Source organism: Vipera ursinii (genome assembly GCF_947247035.1).
Source record: "Vipera ursinii genome assembly, chromosome: 1".
Lineage (NCBI taxonomy): Eukaryota > Metazoa > Chordata > Lepidosauria > Squamata > Viperidae > Vipera > Vipera ursinii.
In genome coordinates this window covers 343,383,287-343,395,682 of record NC_139512.1, presented here as the reverse complement: position 1 = coordinate 343,395,682, position 12,396 = coordinate 343,383,287, and the positions used below count along the sequence as shown (strand labels likewise).

Here is a 12,396-nt window from a genome sequence, read left to right as displayed (position 1 = left end):
GAGCATTCAGGGTTGATCTCCTCTAGGACTGACCGGTTTGATCACCTTGCAGTCCAAGGGACTCGCAGGAGTCTTCTCCAGCACCATAGTTCAAAGGCCTCAATTCTTTGGCGCTCAGCCTTTCTTATGGTCCAGCTTTCACTGCCATACATTGCAGGTGGGAAGACCATAGCCTTGACTATACGCACGTTTGTTGGCAGGGTGATGCCTCTGCTTTTTAGTGTACTGTCTAGATTTGCCATGCCTTTCCTCCCGAGGAGCAAGCATCTTTTAATTAAGTATGTAATATAAAACAAAAATAAAAACATGTAGCAGCTAATTAACCCAGAGATGGGGTCTCTCTCTCTCTCTCTCTCTCTCTCTCTCTCTCTCTCTCTCTGTGTGTGTGTGTGTGTGTGTTTGTGTGTCTGCATCTGTGTCTTTGTATATAATTTATTTGCCATCCATTTTGCCAGAAGGGGACTAAATAAGTATCCCTTAGTACGGTAAATGGTTTTCTTTATTTTGTTAAGTTAAAAAGAGGGGAGGAAAAACAACCCCCCCGCCCTTTCTACTACATTGATAGAACAAACTCAGGGGCAATTTTAAACTCTGAAGTTCCCACGGGAACCCAAAGTTCAAAATATTTACTCCCAGGTATCAGGAAATGAGTCCATAGATACCAGGTCATCTCACCCAGCCAGTTCAGTCAGTGACTTATTCTCAGGCCAAGCGAGAGAGCGAGAGAGAGCCGGGGACCAAGGCAGAAACCACGCCTCAGCTCTGACACACGCTGGATTAGTGGCCTTGCAGATGTGCTAACTTCTGGCTCCCTTTCCTCCTCCGCAGAGGGGCCTCTGCCCACTTTCCCCAGCACCTGCATTATTCATGAGTAAAAGATGCTTTGAAAGCTTTCGAGAGCCGCCGAGAGCCACGTGTGCTAATTGCCACCTGTCCTGAGATACAAACCGGATTTTTCACCTGGTGACCTGATTCATCCACACTCACTCAATCAAGCAGAGACACACACGCGTGTGCACGCGCACACACACACACACACACACACTCACTGCTGACACTCGTCTGGAGCTGCCAGTTGCTTCACCAAACTACTGAATCACTGATTCCAAATTACAGGGAGCCGGGATGTGGGTTGGGGTGGGGGCACCCTTTGATACAGCCTCAGCAATTAAACCAGGCTAATTTTTTTCATTACCTTGGGCTGCTGCATTTCCATTTGCAACGTGAGCACACAGGATATGCACACCCATTATACTTCAATTACCTTGGTGACTCTGTCACATGCCTCATTAACTTTTAAGATTCTAGCCCTCATTGTTTGGTTACACACACCGGGGATTAAGGGAAGCCCCAAGGTCTGAGTGCCAATCTAGGGAATACACCAACAGCTGCAGTAAATCCAATGAGCAGCACAGTAGCTGGGGAAAAAAGGATGCATTTAAACCAGCGTTTCTCACATTTGGCAACTTTTAAGACGTGTGGATTTCCAGAGTTCCCCTGACAGCCATGCTGGCTGGGGAATTCTGGCAGGTGAAGTGCATACATCTTAAAGTTGCCTGATGAAAAAATCGAGCAGAGAATGGACAAAGGACCATTGAAAAAAAAACAAAAAAAACAACAAACAAACCTGGAGCAGCCTTATTGCTTTCTCCAGATGGCAAAACTAGAATCAGCAGGTGGAAACTGCGGAGAAACCATTAGAGATAAATATTAGGAGACAGGTTGCAATGCAAAGAAGCTGCTCAACTGGAGAACCGATCCCCTTTGAAGAGGATGAGCCCTCCTTCAATGCAGAAATCAGAGAGGGAGGGAAGTGTTAACTGGAAAAGCTGCTTGAGCGCTTTTCTCTGTTGTAGATTCTGAATTAACTACAGATAGTCCTCGACTTACGACCACACCTGAGCCCAACATTTCTGTTGCTGAATGAGACATTTGTTAAGTGAATTTTGTCCCATTTTACAACCTTCCTTGCCACAACTGTTAAGTGAATTGCCGCAGTTATTAAGCTAGTACCGTTGTTGTTAGGTGAATCTGGCTTCCCCATTGACTTTGCTTGTCGGAAGGTCGCAAAAGGGGATCACGTGACCCCGGGACACGGAAACCGTCATAACCTTGAGGCAGTCGCTAAGTGTCCGAATTTCGATTATGTGACCATGGGGTCCTAAGTGTGAAAAACAGTCATAAGTCACTTTTCTTCAGTTCCGCCGTAGGTTGAAACGGTCACTAAACGAATGGTTATAGGTTGTCGACCATTTGTAGTTTCATTTGCACAACACACTTAAGCAAGTGACTGAATTTAGCCCTTTGCTGAGCCTGCACCATACACTGAGCTGAAGAATGGACTGGGTGCACACAACCTTCCAGGTCACAAAACACGGGCAGCCCATATTCTGTCAGGTTTTTAGTTTATCAAAGCTCCATATAATACACTCAAGAGAGCTGAGGGTGCACACCTTGGCCTGATTCATCCTAACTCTAGGCTTACCCTGGGCTGAGCGCATATGCCTGTGCCAATCGCACACCTTTCCCAGCCTGTTGGGCCACAAGAGATTCACCGACATCCCCCCCTTGCAATGTAAACACTCCTGGTCCACAGTGAGGGGAGGGGAGACTGGTTTCATACTTATGCCTGGTCCTCCTAAGCTCATGTGGAACTTTACTGAGCGAAATCTATTGTGTGAGCACAACTACTAATTTTATTGCTAAGCTCCCAAGTTTCGTTAAAGCAGGCTACTTAACCGTGATTTCCTGAATAAGCCTCCCTTGGCTTGTTCGCAAATCATAGGAAGCCAAAATCAAACAAACACAACATGCCTTAGTCTGGTGTATGAAGTCAGTAACCTCAATGGAGTATCCTTCCCTCTGGGAAAAAAAAATCAAAAGCTGAGTTAAAGAGGAGAATGCTTTTAGAACATGTGACAATTAAAGAAGGGTCACTTTCCAAGAAACTGCCTGATATTGGCCAAAATCTGTTTACACAGGTGTTTCCTGGTCACCATCTTTTCCCCACAATTGCCATCTTAACCAGCTCCTGGCTCCCCCCTTTCTCAAGAATGAGGTTTTTCTAATACATAAGCAGATTTCTCCCAAAGATAAGAATAAAAATTAAACACACACACACACACACACATTGTCCTCCTTTCATTCCTATGTGCAGCATTCAAAAACTTTTATTTCTCTTAAGCACACACACATAACAATAGGAAGCTTTGTTGGATATATATACGGTTGAATTAGCACAAGGGATTTTGGTATCGTGATAACCTTTCAGATAAACACAAATCCTACTTACTCCAGCAGTTGCCTTTTTGCTACCTGGGAAACCTACAGCCAGGTCAAAAAGGAATCAGCCCTTCCCTATTTATTCATAGGAGTTATCAATCACTTCAATCTAGATCAAGGTTTGATCTTCATAGGAGTTATCGTTCATTTTAATCCCGGCCCTTTTATGGCTCATGGACTTCAACTCCCAGAATTCCTCAGCCAGCATGCCTGGCTGAGGAATTCTGGGAGTTGAAGTCCATGAGTCATAAAAGGGCCGGGTTTGAAGACCCCAGATCTAGATCACGGTTGCTCAGCTACTTTAAGATGGCAAAATGCTGGCTGGGGAATTCTGGGAGTTGAAGTCCACACATCCTAAAGTGGCCAAGAATAGAGAAATCCAGATCTAGATGGATTTAATACTGTGCTGCAGCAGAACCACAATGCAGGGCAATAGTAATTAATAATGACTGTAAAAATAACGCAACGAGCAATAATAAAAGCACACTGGTGCTGATTACCCTAGAAATCAGACTCAAAAGTCTTTTTGGAAATGTTCTAAAGGTGGGGGCCACCAATACTGGAGGAGGAGGGGCTGGATACTCACAGGAGAAGAGCCTCCACTTATCTCCCTCCCACTGCACCCCACAACAGGAGGGACTTTCAGCGGGTCTTCTCTGGTCACCCACATGGGTAGAAAGGTTTTATTTAGGAAAGCTGATTTCTTAGACATCAAGATCTAGAGTGATATAGGATTTTATAGGCCATAACCATACGCAGCTTCTGGAGTGGTGGTGTAATATAGTAGTAATGGGATGGACCAATAAGCACGCAGCCCTCTGTTTTTTTGTCTCAACTGAAGTTTCAGGTGGTTTTCAAGGGCGTGAAACGACAACAGACAACAAGGAATGATTAGGACATGAGTAACTATTCTCAGACCAACCTGTTCCAAGTAAGGCAACAACTGACACACCAGACACAGCTGGTCCACGGGGTCCTTGGTGCTCTCTGCTTGTTTCCTCATAGACATTTCATTACCCAACTAGGTACCATCATCAGTGCTAGAAAGGAGTGATCCAATGTCCTCTGGGACACGGCTTCCACTGCACATCTAACAAAAACTGTGAATCCAGAGGACTGCATGCCTGCTCTCACGCTGCCTGCCTTGTCTGGGTTGAGTCTGACCCTGGTTCTTCTAGTACAGATCCTGAACACCTCTTGGCGCCAGAACTTCTGTGGCACCTCCATTTGGCTCAGGATAGAGATGTAAAACTGGCTGTCATCATCATATCAATGACACTTCACACTGACTGACATCCTTTCTCCATATAGATCTTAAATAGGGTTTTGCATTTTCTAAACACTGATACCATTTTCAGAACTGGAGGATCTTTTCAATGCCATAGCAAGCCTCTGCTGTGTCTATGCCCCCTTGAGTGAGACAGCAAGCATTACCCACCCTATATCTTGCAAACTGATGACAAATCAATTGGCTCTCAGTACTGTATATGACATCCTTCTCTACCCTGCCACTTTCTAAGCCTATTGGGACTTTGACTAGGGATTCTGGGAATTGCAGTCCTCTAGGATGCCAGGTGGGGGTGCCAGGTGGGGGTCACTGGTCTAGGAATTGCCTACCTGTTCCCAATCCCAGATGTTCAGTATGTAGATTTAGTATTGGCGCTAACTTCTGGCATATTTTATCTGGAGTTGGTATAGTGTGTATGGATCCAGCTATTGTGATTTGGAAGTTATGGCTATGGCAGTGTAAGATAATGCATGAGTACAATTGTAGTACTGCGACTTAGTGCAATGCATGAAAGAAGATTTTAACTTTAGATAAATCTTAGTAGAGACAATATATAGGTTATCCTCAATTTACATCCACAACTGGAAGTAGAATTTGGGTTGTTAAGCAAGGAGGATTTCAAGTGAGTCTCATCCAATTTTATTAATTTTTTGCCATAGTTGCTGGGTTACTGCAGTTAACAATAATAATAATAATGTTGGAAGGGACCTTGGAGGTCATCTAGTCCAACCCCCTGCTCAGGCAGGAAACCCTATACCATTTCAGGCAAATGGCTGTCCAGTCTCTTCTTAAAAACCTCCAGTGTTGGAGCATTCACCACCTCTGGAGGCAGGTTGTTCCACTGGTTAAGTAAATCACACACTTAACAGTTATTAAGCAAATCCAGTGTCCTTCATTGGCTTTGCTTATCAGAAGTCAGCTAGGATGGTCGCAAATGATGATCACATGACCCCCAGACACACCAACCATCATAAATACACACTGGTTGCCAAGCAACCAAATTTTGATTACGTGACCATGGGAATGCTGTGACGGTTGTAAATCACTTTTTTCAGTGCAGCTGTAACTTTTGAATGGTCACTAAATGAATGGTTGTAAGTTGAAGACTATCTGTACTTCGATGCAATTTTTCTCAACCTATAGTCTTCTAAATATGTACACCCTACTATCCTCAACCAGCCTGACAACAGACTATGGGGAAGCCCAGATTCTCATCCCTTTGTAACAATGAATGACCACTGAATAGCCTTTGGGAAATTGTCACACCTAAATCTAGACTATCTTGTTTTAATAATAAAGAGTCATTCTAAATCTAAAGGACTCGGTGAGAAACTGGAATTCAGAGGCAAACATAGCTTTTTCTTCCTAACTCCGCCTTGCCACATTTCTGTGAGGCAGGAAAATAAGATTTTTTTCCCCCTGAACACTAGAACAAAGAAAAAAGGTCCACACTTCGCTCAGGAATAGATTTAGTCTACTAACTGCACTAAAACTGATCTATTAAGCACTTCTGTCTTTTGACAGAACACATTTTCCAAGGTGTTCAAGTTCTCAAGAGAAAACTCATTCATACATACATGCACAGAGCTCTGATTCTCCCTGCAAACTCCTCTTCAACGTATCAGAGGCGGTTGCGGTAGTCCTATCCTTAGCCAATGTATTATTTGGAATAGATGCTAGCAGACTCCCAATTCTTTGCCACCAAAACTCAGGTCTTCCTCTGCAATTTCTTTAAAATAGTTTTTTCCCCTGAGGCAACACCCCAAAACCAAGAACCTCCCCTATTTTTCCACTTCAAAGGGAATGCTTTCTTGTCCCGTTGCATAGTCGGACGGGGTTTCAAAGACCATCTAGTCTAACCCTCTGCATTGTGCAGAAGGAAAAAGCAAGGAAATTGTGCACTTGTTTCTTCTGAAACACCTTCGGGAATAAAGAACCCCAATCTCCATAGGTGGGCTATTCCAGCACGTGCACAGCTAAGAAGAGGCTGCTTAAAACAGATGCTTTTTTTTCTTCTTTGAATAAAATCCACAGTGGGAAGTGGAAAATATAACTTCTGCTTATGTTGGTTGCATACAGCAATATTGCCAATACACAGGAATTCCTACCACACCATTTTCAAAGTCACCCTTATCTCCCTCGCAACAGCTTTACTTGTCATTCTTGGAGCATTCAGTTAAGTGCTTTAGATTCTCTCTGTCAACACAACAACAACAGACCCATGTACCTGTGCGTGCACGCGCACACACACACACACACACACACACACTCACTTCAATTGACAAACACAAAGAAGTACTTTAAACAGTAAAAAAAAAATATCACTCGGCTGCCCCTATGGTACAAATGCCAATTATTGGACAACTAAAAGGGAGGGACAGCGTGGAAGACAATGGTGCAAATATCCCTTTGCAGGCTGAGGAGAATGGGGGGAAGCGTTGTTTGCCTAAGCAATGCAATTCATCCATGCAGTTCGTCCATCGTAAACCAGGAAAGAAACAGAGCAAGGCTATCTAAAATCGGCACCCTTTCAGATCTGAAAAGAACCCCTTTTAAAAAGCACAGACGTGATTTTCTCCAGGCAAACGTATAATACGCAGACCTACACGCTCGCTCACTCACTCATTCATTCATTCATTCTCTCTTTGTGGCAACGAAAGAAGGAAACGCATTTGCCAGTCCAAAATCCCACCCAGATCATCCTGGAGCCTGACGGTTCTTTGATTTCTCCAGTTTTAAGAGAAGTGGGATCAGAGGTGCCAATCCCCGTCCCCTTCTGTCAAAGGAACCCCCACCCCACCCCGATCGTTTGTATTCGGGCTTTCCCCGGGGCCAAAGTGCCCGGCAGGATTTCCCTTTGTATCCAGAACAAGGCAGAGTTGCATCTTCGCAACAGCAGCAAAGCTGAACATCCCTGCGGCAGCCAGATGAGCGAGCGAGCGAGAGCGCAGATGGAAGCCGGGCAAAGCGCTCGCTGGGGGGACTGAGAAAGGAAGCGAGGAGGGCGCAAAAGACCAACGGGCGAGAGAAAGAGGGACAAGAGAGAGAAGCCAGAAGGCGACGCGGGGTGGGGAGGAGGGAGCGGGAAACGAAAGGAAGGAAAAGAGAGAGAGAGAGAGACAGAGACAGAGAGACAGAGGGACAGAGAAAGAGACAGAGGGAGAGAGAGGGAGAGAGAGGGAGAGGGAGAGAGGGAGGGAGGGGGAGAGAGAGAGAGAGAGAGAGAGAGAGAGAGAGAGAGAGAGAGAGAGAGAGAGAGAGAGAGAGAGAGAGAGAGAGAGAGAGAGAGAGAGAGAGAGAGAGAGAGAGAGAGAGAACTGGAAGAGGAAAAACGAGCCGGGGATGGCGGGAAGCGAGGCGGGGTGAAGGACGGAGAGCAGAAAGGGGAAAAGGAAACGTTCAAAGCGAGGAAGGAAAGCTCCGATCGATTAAAACACCCGCCGCCGTTTTGCCGACCAGGGCAGGCAGTCCAGGCGGACAAGGGGGAAGGGAGCGGGGCAAAGAGGAGGAAGGCGAGGAGAGGGGAAGACCGGCAGGTATGCGGAGGAGACGCGCGGAACCAGCTGCCCGGCAGGGGAGGGGAGGGGAGGGGAGGGGAAGCCGAGGCTTGGGAGGGGAGGGGAGCCGGACGGCGAGGCGGCGGGAGGGCGAGGAAAGGAGCAGGGCGGGAGAGAGAGCGACCGGGCGAGGGACAGAGAAAAAGCGGGGCAGGGAAGGAGCAAACCGGGACCCCGCTTGGCAGCCTCCGAGCGCCGGAGGCGGGCAGACGGCCTCACCTGCCACGGTGTACCTGTCCAGGTAGTTGAGCACGTTGCCCACGCTGAGGATGGCGGCGGCGGCCACGCGGGCTCTGCCGAGGCTGGGAGCCGCGGCGGGCGCCGCCTGGCAGCCTCGCTCGTCGTTCGCGCCGCTCTTGGCTCCGCCGGGCGCGGGAAGCGCGCCGGAGAGAGTCTGCACCTCGCCGCCCCGTCCGCAACAGCCCCCATCGCCGCCGCCGCCGCCGCCGTCGTCTTCCTCCTCCTCGTCGTCGCCGGCCGCCGCCGCCGCCGCCGAAACCCGAAGGCGTCCGCCGCAGCCGGGGGGGCCGCTGCCCGACGAGCCGTCGCTCTCCAGGCACATCATGAGCCGCGGCGCTGAAGGAGACGCACCTGCTGCCCCGGCCGGCCGCTCAGCGCCGCATCTTGGCTGCCTCGGCCGCGGACTCGCCCGCCCCGCGCGCCGCCTGGTTGGCTGCGCCGCCCGCCCCGCCCCGCCCCTGCGCTCCCGAAGGCAGCCCGCGGACGCACGCCGAGAGCCCGGCGGTGGCGCGCCGCCTTCGGGCCGGGCTCCGGACACGCTGCCTGGAAGGGGTGGGTGGGAAGGACCTGCGCCAGATGGAGTCCCGGGGAACGAAAGGGTCGGGTTGGAGGCGCGCTCGGAGGTCCCTTCCAGTTCGGTCGGTTGGTTGGTTGGTTGGTTGGAGCTACATCCCGCCTTCCGTTGAGGTGCCTGGAAAGGGTTACCCCCGTTAAAAAAAACAAAAACCTGAATTATCTGAGTAAATACGCGGGCAAGGGGAGTAGGGAGGGAGTTACATTCGGCAATATTACATTCTCTGCTTTGGAACCATCTTCCCACGGAGCTTAGGACTGCCCCCCCCCCCACACCTTCGCTCATTTCGCAGGGATTTGAAAACTTGGCTTTTTGAGCTGTCTGGCCCAGACTGAGGGGTTTTAATTACTTATTAATGGGGTTTTAGTTTAAATTCAGGGACTTAATTTAATTTTAGTTTTAATCGATTTTAACTTTGTATGTATGTATTTTTAATTTTTCCCTGTAAACCGCCCTGAGTCCTACGGGAATAGGGCGGTATACAAGTTTAAATAATAAAATAATAAATAATACTCCCGTTGAAATTCAGAAGGATTTTCTACCCAACCTGTGTTCACACGAGACGCTAGGTTCCCCCACACATGTGTGCTAGTCGTTTCCGACTCTAGGGGCCGGTGCTCATCTCCGTTTCAAAGCCGAAGAGCCAGCGCTTGTCCGAGGACGTCTCCGTGGTCATGTGGCCGGCATGACTAGACACCAAAGGCGCACGGAACGCTGTTACCTTCCCACTGTAGTGGTCCCTATTTTTCTACTTGCATTTTTACGTTGCTTTCGAACTGCTAGGTTGGCAGAAGCTGGGATGAGTAACAGGCGCTCACTCTGTTACGCGGCACTCGGGATTCGACCCACCAAACTGCCGACCTTCTGATCAACAAGCTCAGCGTCCTAACCCACTGAGCCACCGCGTCCCTAACCATGGAAATGTCTACATCCAAAGCTTGGGGAACTTGAGCTTGTTCAGAAGAAACGTTGTTTGTTTCCAATTACCGGGTGGTCTTTAGTTATAAGTATCTTTTTAGTATTATATTGTCAGTTGTTGATACTGCTGATTACTATTCATTTGCTACACTGAAGCAATGTATAAGTACCTCTAATAAATAGGCCACCCCTGCATTGGCCAATTTACCATAGGTAATTGTCTATGCAAAAAAAAAAGCATGTGAAGGTAATACCTTAATTGCAACAGGCATCTTTTTTTTGTTCTTAAAGTGTTCTCAAAAGAAAATTGGGCTGCTTTTGTGTTTCCAAAAGGTTTTCGGCAAGATGGAACCACATCACAGAACCACCACAGTAACTTAACAGAAATGACAACTTGATTGGTATGGAATTGGGTGGGATTTCCGTAAAAGAAACATGTTTGTGACTGGGGAGGGGGATGCAGCGCTGGCATCTACAGAGGTTCCAGCATTTCTCTAGCTCTCCATGTGTAGAAGCCAAGTTCTTTGGCATATGTGCGCAGGACAGAATTCAGAATCAAATTCTGTGCTGGAGAATCGGAAGCTATTATATATCCTGCAATATACTCATTACACTTTCAGTGATCAATGTCCTCAAACAAATTTGATTTTTGATTACACATTGCAATGTTCTAAGCTATAATTTCTTAATCGTAGCTTATTAAAGGAACTAGAGTTGTCTGGGATTAGACAACATGCTAAGCTATAAACTAATTCACACATGCCAGTGGCTAGGTTTACGTAATATGCTAATAAGACAACAAGAAACAAATTATGGTATGTCTTGGTGTTTGCAAGGAAGTTGGATATTGGTTTTCTAGCTACGTGGAAGTACATGGAAGTACCTTACAATAAATCATAGGTTGTATTGGCAAGACATATTAAGCCTCTGTAGCCATGCTGCCCTTTATCACCTTACTGCCTTTTTCACAAACGGTCCTTTATCCAAGTTTGAAATTTTAACTTAGATTACTTACAGATTTCTCATTGAGTAGGCTCCATTACAAGTTGGCAGGAACTATAATTTGAAATTAACGCTTTCATGCATTACCTAGTGTAGATGTGTAGTGTGTCCAGGAAACACAATGACAGGGCAGTTGATTTGGTCTTGACTTAGGGTATTGTATAAACTGAGTCCCCATGTCTTATAAATCATTGAGGGATGTACTCCAAAAATGAGCAGGAGAAGAGAGGGTTAAGGAGTTTAAGTGATAAAGTGGTGCCTTAAGGTCTGTGGGGTTGAAGCCACTGGTTTGCCCCTTCAGATTCACCCAAATTTAGGACTACAGGCAGTCTTGACTTACAACAGTTCATTTAGTAGCTGTTTGAAGTTACAACAGCTCTAAAAAAAGGTGACATGACTTTTTCACACAACTGTTGCAGCGTCCCCATAGTCATGTGATCAAAATTCAGGTAACTGACTCATATTTAAAATGGTTGCAGTGTCCCAGGTTCATGTGATCACCTTTTTCAACCTTCTGACAAGCAAAGTCATTGGGAAAGCCAGATTCACTTAACAAGTATGGCAAGAAAGGCCATAAAATGGGGGCAAAACTCACTTAAGAACTGTCTCACTTAGCAACATAAATTTTGGGTTCAGTTGTGGTTGTAAGTCAAGGACTGCCGACCTTTCAGCCCTTTGAAGTAGACCAGATTAAAGTTATGAATGCTAATACTACTATTATTATAAAGTTACAGAAACAGAATTTTGCAAGTCTGAATACATCCTCCTTCCATTTATTTTTAAGAGAACTAGGCAGGATCATGCTTGAGATGCTTTCTCAAATTACATTTTGGCCCTAGTCTCAGATTTCTTTGACTGTTATCTCTGTTGCAGTTCTGCTTCCTGTTCTTCAAGGTTACTTACAGCCCGTTACATCAGGGCTTTTCAATCAGTGGTGCGGGTACCACCTGTGGTACATTGGCACCTGGCAGGTGGTACGAAACCATCCTAGAAAAGTGGTAGCAGGGGAGGGGAATGAGCTGAACCAATGGCAGCACTGCACAAGCCTGAGCGAGAGATGGCTGGAGCTGCAGGGCTATCAGGGCTCAGTGGAAGCGCCAGGATCAGCGCTGATCCTGGCACTTCTAAGTCCAGAAGAACCGCCGATCAGCTGGAATGTTGCAGCATCTCTAGGGTCTTGTGATTTACATTCAGATGCTTGGCAACTGATTCATATTTATGACAGTCACAGTGTCCCAGGGTCATGTGAAGTGACCAAAACCTGCTGCAACCACCCAGCAGAGGGTGTGCTGCCACCACGTGGTTGTTTGGAGAAATTATAATATGCTATCTTGACCTGGTCAGCCAACTCCTCCTTCCCTATGACATATTTCCTCCTTCTCCTGATCATGTGCCTTACACCCCTCCCCTTTCTGGGATGGACTTCCTCCTCCATAACCGGCAGACACACGCGCAGACACTGTGAGTCAATACTGTCTTTTGACCTTGGAAATATTGTGCGTTATCATCTAATTCACCTCATCTGCTGTAATCTG

The 12,396-nt window shown here is 46.9% G+C and overlaps 1 protein-coding gene across 1 annotated transcript in view; it reads right to left on the bottom strand.

Moving 5' to 3' along the window:
• The window catches only part of LOC310650780 (sphingosine-1-phosphate transporter SPNS2-like), a 151,811-nt gene extending 143,087 nt beyond the window's left edge, over positions 1 to 8,724 (bottom strand). The window contains exon 1 of the mRNA XM_083379511.1: positions 8,347 to 8,724. Within this exon, the coding sequence (XP_083235637.1) occupies positions 8,347 to 8,692 (346 nt within the window). The 5' untranslated portion in view covers positions 8,693 to 8,724. The remainder of the gene's footprint in view (positions 1 to 8,346) is intronic.
• Positions 8,725 to 12,396: the final 3,672 nt, after the last annotated feature.